Source organism: Vicugna pacos, chromosome 29 (genome assembly GCF_048564905.1).
Source record: "Vicugna pacos chromosome 29, VicPac4, whole genome shotgun sequence".
Taxonomy (NCBI): domain Eukaryota; kingdom Metazoa; phylum Chordata; class Mammalia; order Artiodactyla; family Camelidae; genus Vicugna; species Vicugna pacos.
The window spans coordinates 18,501,669-18,515,000 of NC_133015.1; the positions used below are offsets into that span (position 1 = coordinate 18,501,669).

The following is a 13,332-nucleotide window of genomic DNA, read 5'->3' on the forward strand; positions in this document are numbered from 1 at the left end:
CTTCCATGGGTATAACAGGTAACATGGATATTAAAAAAGACGCCTGTCCTCAAGAGCTCACAATTTAGGGGCTTGTTCTGATCACACGGCTGTTTTTTCATAGCCAGATGCTCCATGTTCAGAGGGTTCCTGCCACACCAGTAAATTGGCACTTCATACCTACCATGTTGGAACCTCAGTGTGCTGATAAACCAACACTCTGAAAAGCCCCAACTTTGTCATTTGTCATGGTGTGAATACTTTCACCCTGGCTGATTTCATGTTACCAGTGTGAAGACCCTGAACACGGTGTTGGAAAGAGATGTATATATTCTCTCTAGGTGGTCCCAAGTGGCTACAGCACACTGCTGATTGGAACCTATGCCACGGAGATGGAAAAGGAGCTTCTGTACTTAGTCATCTTGCTCCCAGAAAGACTGACTGTAAACTGGGGGCAACAGTGCAGCCCCTAGTCACCCATTTGAAACAGTGACAGTTTTTATTTCTAGGAAATCCTAACTTTTGTCTTACTTAGATTCCCATACCAAAAATGATGAATTGAGTGAGTCCAAGGTCTGATCATATTCTGTGTCACCTACCCCAGCAAGACCACGTTTTATGCCTTTTTAAGTTCAATGCTTCACATACAGAAGGGCTGGGGAACATCTGTTGAACTGAACTAAACATAAAATTTGGAGAGCAGAGATTAGGGTGTTATGCAGTGTTCCTCAGTCACTCGTACCCAGAATTCTTTTCTATCCAGGAAATTGTACCATCTACCCAATCTTTATTTCTAGTGCTAAATATCATACCATTTTCTATTTGTAAACATTTTCTGTCTGAATATTCATCTACTTTTCATTCCCTACATCTTTATTTACCCCTTCAATATCTCTGTTTTCTTCAAAAGCTTGAAGATTGCTTTTAAAATATACTTTATTGTCATGTATTTATTCAACAAACACATAGGGACCCTCTACTATGTGCACAGCACTCGGGTGAGGGCTTTGAAAATACAGAGATAAATAAGACAGTGTGACAACTCCCGTCTCCTGGGATTTCTCAGCTCTGCCATTTCCTGTGGATGAGCTCTGTCTTCGGCTTGGTGACAGGATAGCTGCCGCCTTGTCGGCATCGTAGTCACCTGTAACCGGCGCCAGCGGAACGGTGATGAACCACCGCATTTTGTTTTTCTTTGTTTGTAAGAAGGACGCTTTTCCCAGATGTTGCCACAGACTTTTCGCCTGTAACGCAGATGAGATTGCTTCACATGTCCAATCCTAAATTAGTCAGAGGCCTGGGCAAGGTGTTTACCATGATGTCCTCGACAAATCTCATACAGAAGAAAGGCTGCTGAGGAGTCAACCACAACTATCATTAGAGGAGCAACGGGGGATGTCAGTGTCTTACACTTTTCTCTTATCATTTCTCTACTCTCATCCATCGAATAATATTGCATTTAATGTACCCCTTTAAATTGTGAAGCGCCAGGCTGTTATGGTTCCTGCAAAGAGTTGAAGTCAGCATGACACATCCTGTATTTAAGTTGTTCCAAGTCAACCTGTGTCTCTTGAGCACCCTAACTTTACGTTCTGTGTCACTGTGACCCCCAAATCTCCAGGGTAAGACCATTATACCCTTTCTCTTTTGGGCTAAAATCAGACTATATTCCTAGCAGCTGCCACAAGCCCTTCCTAATATTGGCTTCTGCTTGGGTTCTCCATGTCCCTACAATGGAAAACAAACAAAATAAATTTTAACTCAAAAAGATATTTATGCCCATAATCCCTTTGAGCTTGATGGTAGTCACAGAGCAAAAGAGGTTGGCCTTCCTCTTTCTTATTTCATAATGTAAACAACTAAATAGGCATTTCTATGATTCTGTTATGAGGTCATTGAATGGAAGGTGATGGAAAACAAGAGGATGGACGTTACTGATTGGCTAGAAGTTTGAGGGCGTTGAGTGTAACACTGCCTGCAGGTAGCAGGGGTTGGGGAGCACTTAGGCATTATTTGTTGATCACAATGGCTTTCTAGATGTGTATGCACTTTCACAAAGAAGAGCAGAAGAACCATGACAGTGTTTTGGCTTATTTATGATAACAGCATTCTATGAAGTCACAACCCAAGCTAAGCTTTCCTTTTGCACGTTCTGGCTTAAACAATGGGGCTGACTGCAGTGAGAGCTTTTCCAAATAACTCATAACTTCATGGCAAAATTGACATAAACTTTGGCTCAGGCAAGGAGCTCTTGGGAAGACCTCTGGTCTCCTCTGATCGGTCACTGAGAAAGAGGAAACAGCAGTCCTGAACTTAGGCAAGCAGGCCTGGACCCCAATAATGGAAAAAGACTGACTGGGAGAGAGTACTGTATAGTAATTCTATCTCCAGTGACAAAATGGGTGTCCGCGGAGTGTGTGCTTGTTTGTGCTACAAGGAGGTTAGCACTGGTGAGAGCCTTTTCAGACACATCCCAGAACTGCCTCTGGGAGGTACTCTTGTGTCCTGATGCAGATTGATTTTGCCATTATGATTTCATCAACTTGCAAGTTTGAAGATGGGGTGAATAGAAGCTAAGTAAGTTGTGTTTTCTAAACTTGAATATTTATCAAAATCAGTATCCTAGGTACATGAAGATAAAACCAGTACTTTTAAAGGGAGTGACTTCACTCACATGAATACTGGCATTGAGTGAGAAAAGTAGGTCATCTGTGATGGAGTCAGAATCTGTTCATATATCGCAGGGCTTTTGCTATAACCTAAGTGTTTTCGCCTTCATAGTGCGTATCAAAGTTGTGTGCTGAGCAGATCTAATGCTAATGAGCACCACGTACAGGAAAGACTTGGTCATTGTTATGCCTGCCACGTGCATTAATCTAATCAATGGTTTAATTCACCATGGGCTGAAATAAGGTCACTCAGTCTCCTCTCAGAAACTCAAGTGAGAGTAAATTAAGATGGCGGACCAAACACCCTCGATATACCAGTCCCATAATTTTCTGTAATGAGTATTATAACTTATTTATGGAAATGTATCAGAAACAGAGTTAGCCCAAAGAGCACTCATTCTAATAGAACCGTTGTTGGAGAGTCAGAACGACGTCAAAAAACAAGCAAGACCGATACTGTGCTTTAGTTTCTCTGTTGTGCGCAACGTGAATCTTACTATTTTATATCTATTTCATCCCAACATAAGCACTGAATCCTAAACTCATCCATCAGTAGATGACTGAGAAGGGATAGAGAAGTGAACACTAGGAATCCTCAGTTAGGCAGCTCCTGTGGCCAGTCAGAGTCACCGTCCACAGTGACAATGGTGGCAGTGCGGGAGCCCTTCCCTCCAACCCAACACTGGTATTTCAAGTGCCTGTAAATCAGGACCCATCTTAAAGAACAAAAACGGAGATACTGCCTCTAGACTTAGGAAACTCAGTGTAGGAGAGAAGTGGGAAGGAAGTCATGTAGGAAAGTCTGGATTTCAGTTTAATACTGGAGACGTAATTTTCTAATAGTACTTGAGTGTTTTGAAAGTTCATGCATGATTTGCATTTAGTCAAGTTTTACTTCTTGGCGTTTGCTGGGTTAAAAGGAGCCTGTTACGATGGGGCAGGGGAAACCCGGCAACTTTGTGAACCTGAACTCAAACTATTTCATGCAGATTTTTTGTTTTAACACTCTTTTTTCTTTCTTCCTTTTTGTAGGAGTTTAGGTTTGATCGTTTTATAGAAGATGGTAAGAAGAAAACCACCTTTTATAAAAGAGGGAAAAAGCTGAAGCATTACGTCATCCCATTTGGATTCGGAATCAGCAAATGCCCAGGCCGATTTTTGGCGTTAGTTGAAATAAAGCAGTTGTTGGTTATACTTTTAACTTATTTTGATTTAGAAATAATTAGTGATAAGCCTGCAGCACTGAACTTCAGCCGCATTTTGCTTGGTGTTCCGTATCCAGATTGTGATGTTTCATTTAGGTACAAAGTAAAATCTTAAAGAAGCTAAAAGGAAAAGAAATCTATCAAAACTAACCTAACTGTGTTTAGCTCATTTATTTGCTTTAAATTTCTTCAAATGTAATTGCTTTTGTTTGTTTGTTTGTTTAAAAAGCACCAATTTCTATTTGATCTGAGATCAATCCAGTTTGTACTTGGTCACAAAACGCATCATAAAAAAACCAGGATGGTGGCATGAGAATGGACATGAAAATCAACATAATGATAAATTCTAAATAAATTTTTTAAGTTTCTACGTATTGAGATCTGGGGGCTGTCATAGTAAATATGCCTCCACAGCAGTAGGTTTGACACTGGGATTTTTTTAAGTCACAAATTCTCCTCTAATATGTAAAAATACACTTTATGTACTAATAGAAATTTGTTCTGGAAATGAACACGAGTCTAACAAATTCCAAGTTCTCAGAGAAGGAAATTAAATTTCCATGAGACACACTGGATGAAAATGTTCCCTTCAAGTGTAATATCAATAATATCTATATTGCCAGGGTACGTTTGCGTTAAATGAGTTTTGCAGTAGATTAAATGCTTCAACTTCACTTCAATATTTAATCATCCATAAATGTTCTTTATTACTTTGTATACTGTGGCTCAATGGAACAAAATTTCTTGTTATATAAGGCCACTCATGTTCAAGTTAGATACTGGTGAGATTTATCAGTATAAGAACACACAAAAACCTATTATATATTCAGCAATTGCCCTCGGCATTAGTGTTAGGTTTATTGTAGGAGTGAATGCTGAAATCATTATAGGATTGATTATAGCATTGGACTCTAGTGTAAACTCTAAGCTTTATGCCAGTATTGCAATTAACTTTCCTAAATGCTTCCATTTATATCAACTGAGAAACTAGGTACCTGTATTTGTTCTTGACACCTCACCTCTTGGACTTGGAGTTTATTCGCATTATTTGAATGGCAATGTTACGTACTACGGTATAATTCCATATGCCATAATGAAGCATTGTGGGGATGGTTCAAAGATTTCTAATATCAGATTGTCTGGCATCTGGGCTAAATGCTGATGCTGTGTATAAACAGGCAGAGCAGGTGATTGCACCCAGTTAATTCACACTGCATTTATAGGAACTTCTAGTATTTCAGAAATGCACTATTGTTTTCAAAAAGGAAATTGATTTTTAAAATAGCATTATAAAATACTTACCCATACTTAAGAACTAAATAGGTTTCCTAGCATTTATTTTCTCCTTCCTGAAGTACATGCTTTAAGTGTGCCTTCGGGAAGCCCTACTGGTCTAAACTTTGTTTTCGCTGGAATGGAGATGTTTTCATTTTCGCCCGGGTTCCTGAAAGGTGCTCTGGCTAGGTACACACGTCTAGACTGACAGTTATTTCCTCGCGGCACTTTGAAGACATCTCATGGTCTTAAGGCTGCCCTTGTTCTTACCAAGAGGGTAGCCTTCATTCGGTTTAATTATTCAGTAGATTGTCTGCCTCTTTCCGCTGCTTTAACGTGCTCCCTTTGTCTCTGATGCGCTTGGTTTCTGTTTATCATGCTTGCATTTCCTGGTGCTTCTTGAGTCTGACTGAGAACGTGTCTTTCATCAGGTGTGGGATATTCACAGCCATCTTCTCTTTGAATATGTCCTCTCTCAGGCTCTGCGTTAGATCCTCTCCCCCTGTACCCCATGTTGTTTGACCTTTTCTCCTCATATTTTCTATCTCTAATTTACATTCTGGGTGATTTCTTTGGATCTTTAGATCTCCCTCCAAGTTTATTCTGTTCTTTACCTCATCTACTGAGTTTGTTTCTTCCTTCTTTCTATTTTAACCTCAGGTTTATATGACTGAGTGATCACATTTCTTATACCCCCTTAGCTCATGGTACACAATTATAATTGATCCAGACAAGGCCTTTCTGGCTTTATTCACGCGTTCTGTTTTAGCCCAAATCGCTACCATTATACCCTTCCCCATCATAGGCAGATATTCTAATGTGCTTGGTGTGTATCTTTTTGTTTGTATGTGTTTTTATAAAACATATAATATTACCTTGGGTGCATATGTTGTTAATTTATGTTAATGTATTTTCTATACATCATGTTCTTCTTAACGTTTTTGCTAAGCTCTATATTTTTAAAGATATATCCATATTGCTTTTTATATATATGAAATCTATTGCTTCTTACTGCTATATAGGATTCCATAATGTGTACTTGCCATGTTTTAATGCTCTGTTCACCCAGTGATGGAAACTGTGTTGGCGAGATGGTTAATTTCGGGGAGATGCCAAAGCAGAACCTAAAAACTCTAACCCCTACCCATCCTCCCACCGCTGTATGCATCCATCCTCCACCCTGGATTGATGCAAACCCTGTCCTCAACGTCCCCACCATACACACACACACACACACACACACACACACACACTCACTCACTCTTAGTTCATGATAGCCTTCATTCTCTGAGATGTTCTAGATTTTTGTGTTCCATCCTCAGATCCTTACCACCCTCTCCCTTCTATATGGTCTCCAGTGTTGATTTGAGTTGGGGCACCACCTGTCAACTTGTCAGCTTTTAGATGTTCAATGCCACTGAGTCTGCTAAATTTGATTACATTTTCAGTTTGAGAATTCTCTTTGGTTCTTCCTATCTGTCTGGTCATTTTTGATAACATCTTGTTCCTTCATCATACATTCAATATCTTTTTCATTTCTTTAAATATATTAAGAAACGTATTTTATTTTCTGTATCTGGTATTTCCAAGTCATCAGCATTTTGTGGGTCTGATTCTGTAGCTTTTTGGGGTTTTTTGTTTTTTTGTTTTAACTCTTCCTCAGGATGGCTTGTTTACTGGGCCCATGTTCCTTGGAATTTTATCTTTGGAAAATTTTTTAAGACCTGAGTTTAAAGCTTACACCTTCAGAAAGAATTTGTGTTTGCTTTTGTCCGACTGCTGATGTTCCTGATCAAACTCAGGTCACTTCGGATTTTCAACTTGAGTATTTTGAGAGGTGATTGGAAACGACACGCGTGGTGTGGTTTAGCCAGACTGCAACCCTATGATGAGGAATAGGCAGGAGAGACTTTCTGGGGTTTTCTCCCCTTTACCCAAAGCCAAGGCTGAGACAGGCAAGTACACCCACAGTCCCTGTCTGTGGAGCAAGGTTTCTTTCTAGGTCACTTACTGCAGATGTTGCCTCAACAAGTCTTGGCTTTGTGCAGAGGCCTTGGATTACACACACACACACACACACACACACACACACACACACACACACACACACACACAGCTTGGGCCCTAAGCTTTATCTCATGCCTTCCACAAAGTGTAGCCCATTCCTTTTGTACTAGGACATCTAGTCCACCTTATTGCCTGAAGTGTAAACCTCCAGATTCTTAAACTCGTCTCAGTAGTAACCTTTGTGATGCTCAGCAGAAGGAGCATAGAGAATCATTCCATTCTAGTACCTGCTTAATTTATAATTAGAAGTGAAAGGAATTGAGAATGGAAATATTATGTAAAATATTATATAAAAGAAATGGATAGTAGAACCAAAACAAGAGAGTCTTGTGACAGGCTTACATCTGGAAATTAAAGAGTTTATGAATAGGATAAATGTCACAGAGAACTAAGTTAACAGACATAGACTTTAGTTATGACATAACTGGTCTGTTATCATCAAGTCACTTTGCCTCTCCGTGCTTCAGTTTCTGTATTTGCAAAATAAAAATAACAAGGCCTTTTTAACATCAGGCTTCATTATGTGGACTGAACACAGTAAGATGTGTGAACTAATCTTGGAAAGTGTGATGCAATATACAAACGCAGAATTGTAAAAGAGATACTTTGACAATGTTGTGCTTTTTTAAATCTGTTCTTATGTATTCGTTAAAAGGAATGATTTTTTGTCATTAGTTAATTCATTGTGCATTTATTCAATCAAACATTTATTGAGCATTTCCTCTATCCTAGATATGATGCTATGCATTAGATTATGCTTCTTCAAGAACACACAGTCTATTAGAGAAAACAATTCATAGCCAACTAATATATTATAAACGTAGTTATAGTAAGTTCATCTCCTTAAAACTATTCTAAAATTCTGATTTATCACTAGTTCTAACTAACCTTCCTTTACTCCTTCCGAATTAGTGTTCTGTGATGAAAAATTACTATCAGCATAATTACATATAATAAAACATACAACATAGTTATATGGTAAAAATAACCAAGACCAAATACAGTCATTGAGGCTTCAGTACTTTTTAAATAATATTTTACATTTAGTAAAAACCCATCTTTTCATTTTTACAGCCTCCTCTAAATGTCAAATTAAAGAAAATGAATAATTAAAAATATTATTTTATATCAATGACCAACAGTAAAGAAGCATTCAATTAGCAAAAACTGAATGCTCTGAAGGTATTAAGAAAAAAGCTATTTATCACTAAACAAGATGTGCCGATAAGCAACCTCTTTGAGAACTTTAATCTGCCTTATTTTGGCTTTCCTGGTACACTTCACTATATTTTCTCCATTTTATCATTAAATTTTGGGTCACAAGTCTAAAACAAAGGAGATTCTGTACTCAAAATTTGCATGATTACTTCTATTTTCCCATAAAAAATAATTTGGGTAGCATTTCCTATAAGCTAATTCTTCTAATTTAACCACTGAATCTTAAAATCCAATCTCAAAACTCAAAGCACAAAAATTATCTAGGTTTTGATCTTAGTATAAAATATTTTCAATAATTATCAAATGAGAATTATATGCCCTTAGAATGTACACTGTTTTTAACCTATTAAATTGGCCAATATTGCCAACCATTATTTGCTTGAACTGCATTATTAGGTATTCATATGCACATACTCAATTAAGAAAAAGTTAGCAAGCCAAGACTACATTCCCTGTAGCATTATTTTAAATTACGATGAGCGATCACATAAAACTCTTTAGCATTTCTCAAAAGCAATTATTACTTACTCTACTTCATAGTGTTAATCTAAATCAGCGATCATTGATATTTGAACTTTTTTGCTTAAATGTTTACTTTTTTATATTTTCCTGAATAAGATTAATTTGTGAAAATCTCTACTGCACAATTTTAGAAAGGAACTAATTTGGCAATACTTACATTGTGAAATGTTTTTTAGGCAGATGAGTGCTGTGTATTTATAAAAAATCTGTTGTCCTGAATATTTGTTTAATATTATCTTTTGATTTTAAAATGGTATATATGTGGATTTATGAGGAAGCAAATTATCTTGAAAAGATCTTAGGTGACATACAAGTGCTTTGTAAGCCAGTTTAATTTTTTTTTAATTTACCACAAGCCAATAAATCAACTTTTAAAGCACAGATGAGTGACTATGTCTCCTTATTTCCCTACTAGGAGCATGTTGGGTGACATAAGATTTGATTACAAATAGTAGATTATTGGGGAAATAATTTTGCTGTCTGAATATCCCCACCTCCCCGTTCCCCCCCCCCACACATACATACATTCTTATTTTCTCATACTTGTGATAAAAAGTTCATTAATTGTTATATTCAGAATATTTTTCAATATGTTTTCTTGTAGTTATTTATATGGGAAATAAAAACAGATCCAAGAAATATCAGTGACTAATCATTTTCTTAACAAGTTTAGTTTAACCAGGCTGACCTTGCTAGGCTACAGTTCTTAATAATAGTTACTATTCTGCAGAGAGATGTTTAAGAACAACGAGAAATGGGAGAGAGATTCCATTTCCACATCAAAGAGATGTGGTCTTTGTCTTCTGCAGTTTACTTTACTACAGATAATGAATGAAGCAAAGTCATAATTTGGACAGTATTCTATGTATTCACAGAGCTGAATGCAAGCTGTAAATAAAGCCTGTAATGCAGAATGCTGTGATGAAGTGTGGCTCCTTCAGTAACTGTACATCCAGCATCTCACTGGGACACTTGGCATTTCTAAGGAACACTCCTATGAGCCATTAATGCTTTCCAGGATCGCCTTAGACTCTGAAAGTGTTCCTGTTCATTTGAACTAATCTGCTCAGTATGTTTAACGCTTAGGGTAAATTATGTCGTTAAATGGACAGTCTATGAAATGATTATCTTTGCTTTCAATTTTACTCTAAAAAACACTTATTGAGTAAATAATAATTGTGCAGAACTGTCTGGCATTATCCATGGTCATATGAGTAATAATGTGCATTTTCTATTCAGGGTATAGCTGAATAGAAAAAAATACCCTGCAGCTATGCTGGATAACATTAATGTGTGTTTGAGGTATAGTTTATGTTCTTAATTCCTAAATGGATTTATGTTTGTAAAGAGAGACATGCTGTATTGGACTACATAGAAAGTAAATATTTAGGAATTGACTCATGAAGCATTTTCTTTTCCTTACAATTTACAAGTTTTATGCCTATAGGAGAATCTAAGGCAGTAGAAATAACAGACAAAGGTACTAACACCTAATGGTTTGTCACTGAGTCAAATTTAAACACTTACAAAGCACACATTAGCCGGAAATTTTTGTTTGTGAGAGAACCTTTATTCTATATAACTTTTATTTCTCAAAACTACCCATTACAGTTAACTTAAAATGTATTATTACCTGACAACCCCCATTTTGAAGTAAATGATTTTGTCTTTTGTGTTTCAATTACGTTTAAATTAAATGTACTTGCATTCCATAACCTCTAAAAACTGGCCCATATATTTAGTTTTCTAAATGCCTTCACTTTATACTTTAAATGGAATGTTTTTTTAAAGTATTTGAAATCACTTTTGAATTTTTTTTAATAAACCTGAAAGTATACAGAAAGTAGTACTTTCTCCATGTATTTAAATTGGATGTTTCTTAACTTTACTTTTAACTAATTTTAGACTTGTGGAAAAGCTATAAAAATAGTATTCACTTTTCAAGAAGAAAGTCCTCAGACTAAACAAAGTCCTCAGACTAAACTAAAAAGAAACTTTTGCCAAAAGTTAAACTAAAGGGTGGGCATAGGACTTAGCCAGTTGAAGATCTCAGTTAATCCTTGACCTTTGGAGTTGTTCATCCACAATTACCACCCGAGAAGGCAACATTCGGGAAGTAACACCTGCGTGGCAGAGATCATTTGTGTGTATCTGCTGCCCAGATCCTCTATGGTCCAAATAGGTGTTGTGTTTTCATTAAAACATAATTTTCTATATTTTGAAAAGAGCTGACTTTGTTGAGTAATTCCAGATTTTATTTAATTTCACTCTCTTGAGAAATCTGCATGCTAAAGATACATATGCTTGACGCTTTCCAAAATTAAAGTAAGTTATTCCCTGACCCTGCTTCCTGATGTATTTATCAGAGGTATTTAATAGCTAGCGTCCCTTTCCTCCTTCATGACTTTTCACGTTTCTGTGTAGGCCTGGTTAGGAAAAAAAATATTTTCCATAGAAGTCTCAGATGGAGGGCACAGGCTCAGCTGAACAGCTACATTTTGACCATAGCTCTGCAGAAAGAGACTGTGCATGGCATGTAGCTGTACTTACTTGAATAGACAGTGCATGATTTAATGTTTTAACCAGTTGGGTACGTCATCTGAGTCTCTCTCATAATAAGAAATTATTTGTCTTCCCTTTTCAAAAGGGAGATAAGGTTATTTAACAAAGAAATCCTTACACCAAGTTCTCCAATAATTGCCAGAACAGAATAAATGCATAAAATTAGGTTAGGCCATGAAGCATTTTTATGTTTAAAACTAAATTCTCATCTCTAAACATCCCTATTAACATAGCAGATTTGAGTTGCAACCAACCTCCTAATAAAATATGAAATCTTTTAAGATTGGGAAGCATTTGTAAATAATGGATCCTTTAAATATCCCTGAACTTTATTCTAAAACTTATAAAGAGAAATAATAATTGCTTTATATAACCACTGGTACCATTTTAGCATTTGATGAAGATGTTAATTTATGGTTGGTTAGCAGTTTATGGCTGTCATTAGTTTTTCAGTTTGGTCCACATTAGAAATCTATTTTTCTTTTTTATTTTAATCTGAGACAATTATATAAAGATATGGTTATGTTTTATCTAAAATGTATCATTCTAGTATAGCATTTCAAATTATTCACAGATCATAGTTCTTATATGTGCATATATGAATTTAAAAATACAGCAATAAAATGCTTGAAACAGATCATAAATTTGCTTCATATTTTATTGCATCTCTGAATCAGGTTGAGAAGACAAGGGCAACTATGGTCTTTGGGAAAGAATTAACTCTTTCCCGAGCTGGGAAAGAAAATGATATCACATTGTGCATAATTAAAGCCAAATCCCCATCAGAGCATCCTGGTGACTTGTAAGATAGGCTTGTCCATCATATACTGGGGGCTGGGGGTGGGCAATAACTGCAAAATCTTCCCCTTGGCAATCTGACCTTCCCAGCCCAGTGATATCTCTTCCAGAGCTCTCTAATGTGTATGTCTGTATCGTCCGAATTAGAGAACACAGGGAAAGGAAAGAAAGAAAAGTCACACACGCGCACACACTCAGGGATACCTGATAATTTTGCATCAGTCCAGAAGTCTCCTGGATCGTATTAAGATGAATAATTTAGAAAACGTGGTAGAATTTAACCAAAATCAAGCCTCAGGGAAAGAGAGATAAGTTTCTCTGCCTTGCTAGGAAGCGATGAGCAACTGGAGGTTTAAAACTAGGGCGCTTTCGCAGAATTCTCAGGTTTGGCGCGGCTGCGGGGGTGCCTCTTAGAAGCCTGGCATCGGCGAGTGAACTCACTAGGCCACTGAGGTTGCAGAGAACAACCTGATCCTGGTGCCTCCCTCGAAAGAGAGTTTGAGGCAGAGTCCCTGAAGTTCGCGTTCTGTCCCTAAGAACTTGGAGGCCGGGTAGCCTTGCGCCCCGCAGGAGAGGCCCAGAACGCCAGTCCAGAGGAAGCACCAGGAGAAGGGATGCTCTTCGGCTGCGATCCCGAGTCTCTCCCGGGCAGCAGCCCCAGCAGAGCAGCGCGGTGGGCACGCGAGTTGTGGACGTGGTTCTGTCTGTAACTCGGGGCTGGCAGACTGGCCTCCCCTCCTTCCTCCTGCCCTCCCAGGTCCCCAGCACAAATACTGGCCCTGGCCTTGAGGCGGAACAGACACCTGGCAATCTCGCACAGCCCACAGAACCCTGGTTCTAGTAAACACACATCAACGGATCAGAAAAGCCAGACATCCGGCAGGAGAAAGAAACTCTTATCCTGAGAATTGCTTTACTCTTAAAGTTACTGTCGTCTGGTTTTCCCTCCTGTTTCCTTCCTTCTGGCTACTGTGCCCAATGTCTGATTTAAAAGGCCCAGTTTGAATCAACCTGATGCTCATTCGCTTGGCAAATCC

General features: G+C 37.8%; 1 protein-coding gene across 2 annotated transcripts in view; it reads left to right on the forward strand.

The window, feature by feature from the left end:
• Positions 1-9,314, forward strand: part of CYP7B1 (cytochrome P450 family 7 subfamily B member 1) — a 152,817-nt gene extending 143,503 nt beyond the window's left edge. For both annotated transcript variants that reach the window (XM_031692178.2, XM_072951899.1), the window contains exon 6: positions 3,681-9,314. In XM_031692178.2, coding sequence (XP_031548038.1) covers positions 3,681-3,968 — 288 coding nt within the window. In that variant the 3' untranslated portion in view covers positions 3,969-9,314. The remainder of the gene's footprint in view (positions 1-3,680) is intronic.
• The last annotated feature ends 4,018 nt before the right edge of the window (positions 9,315-13,332 follow it).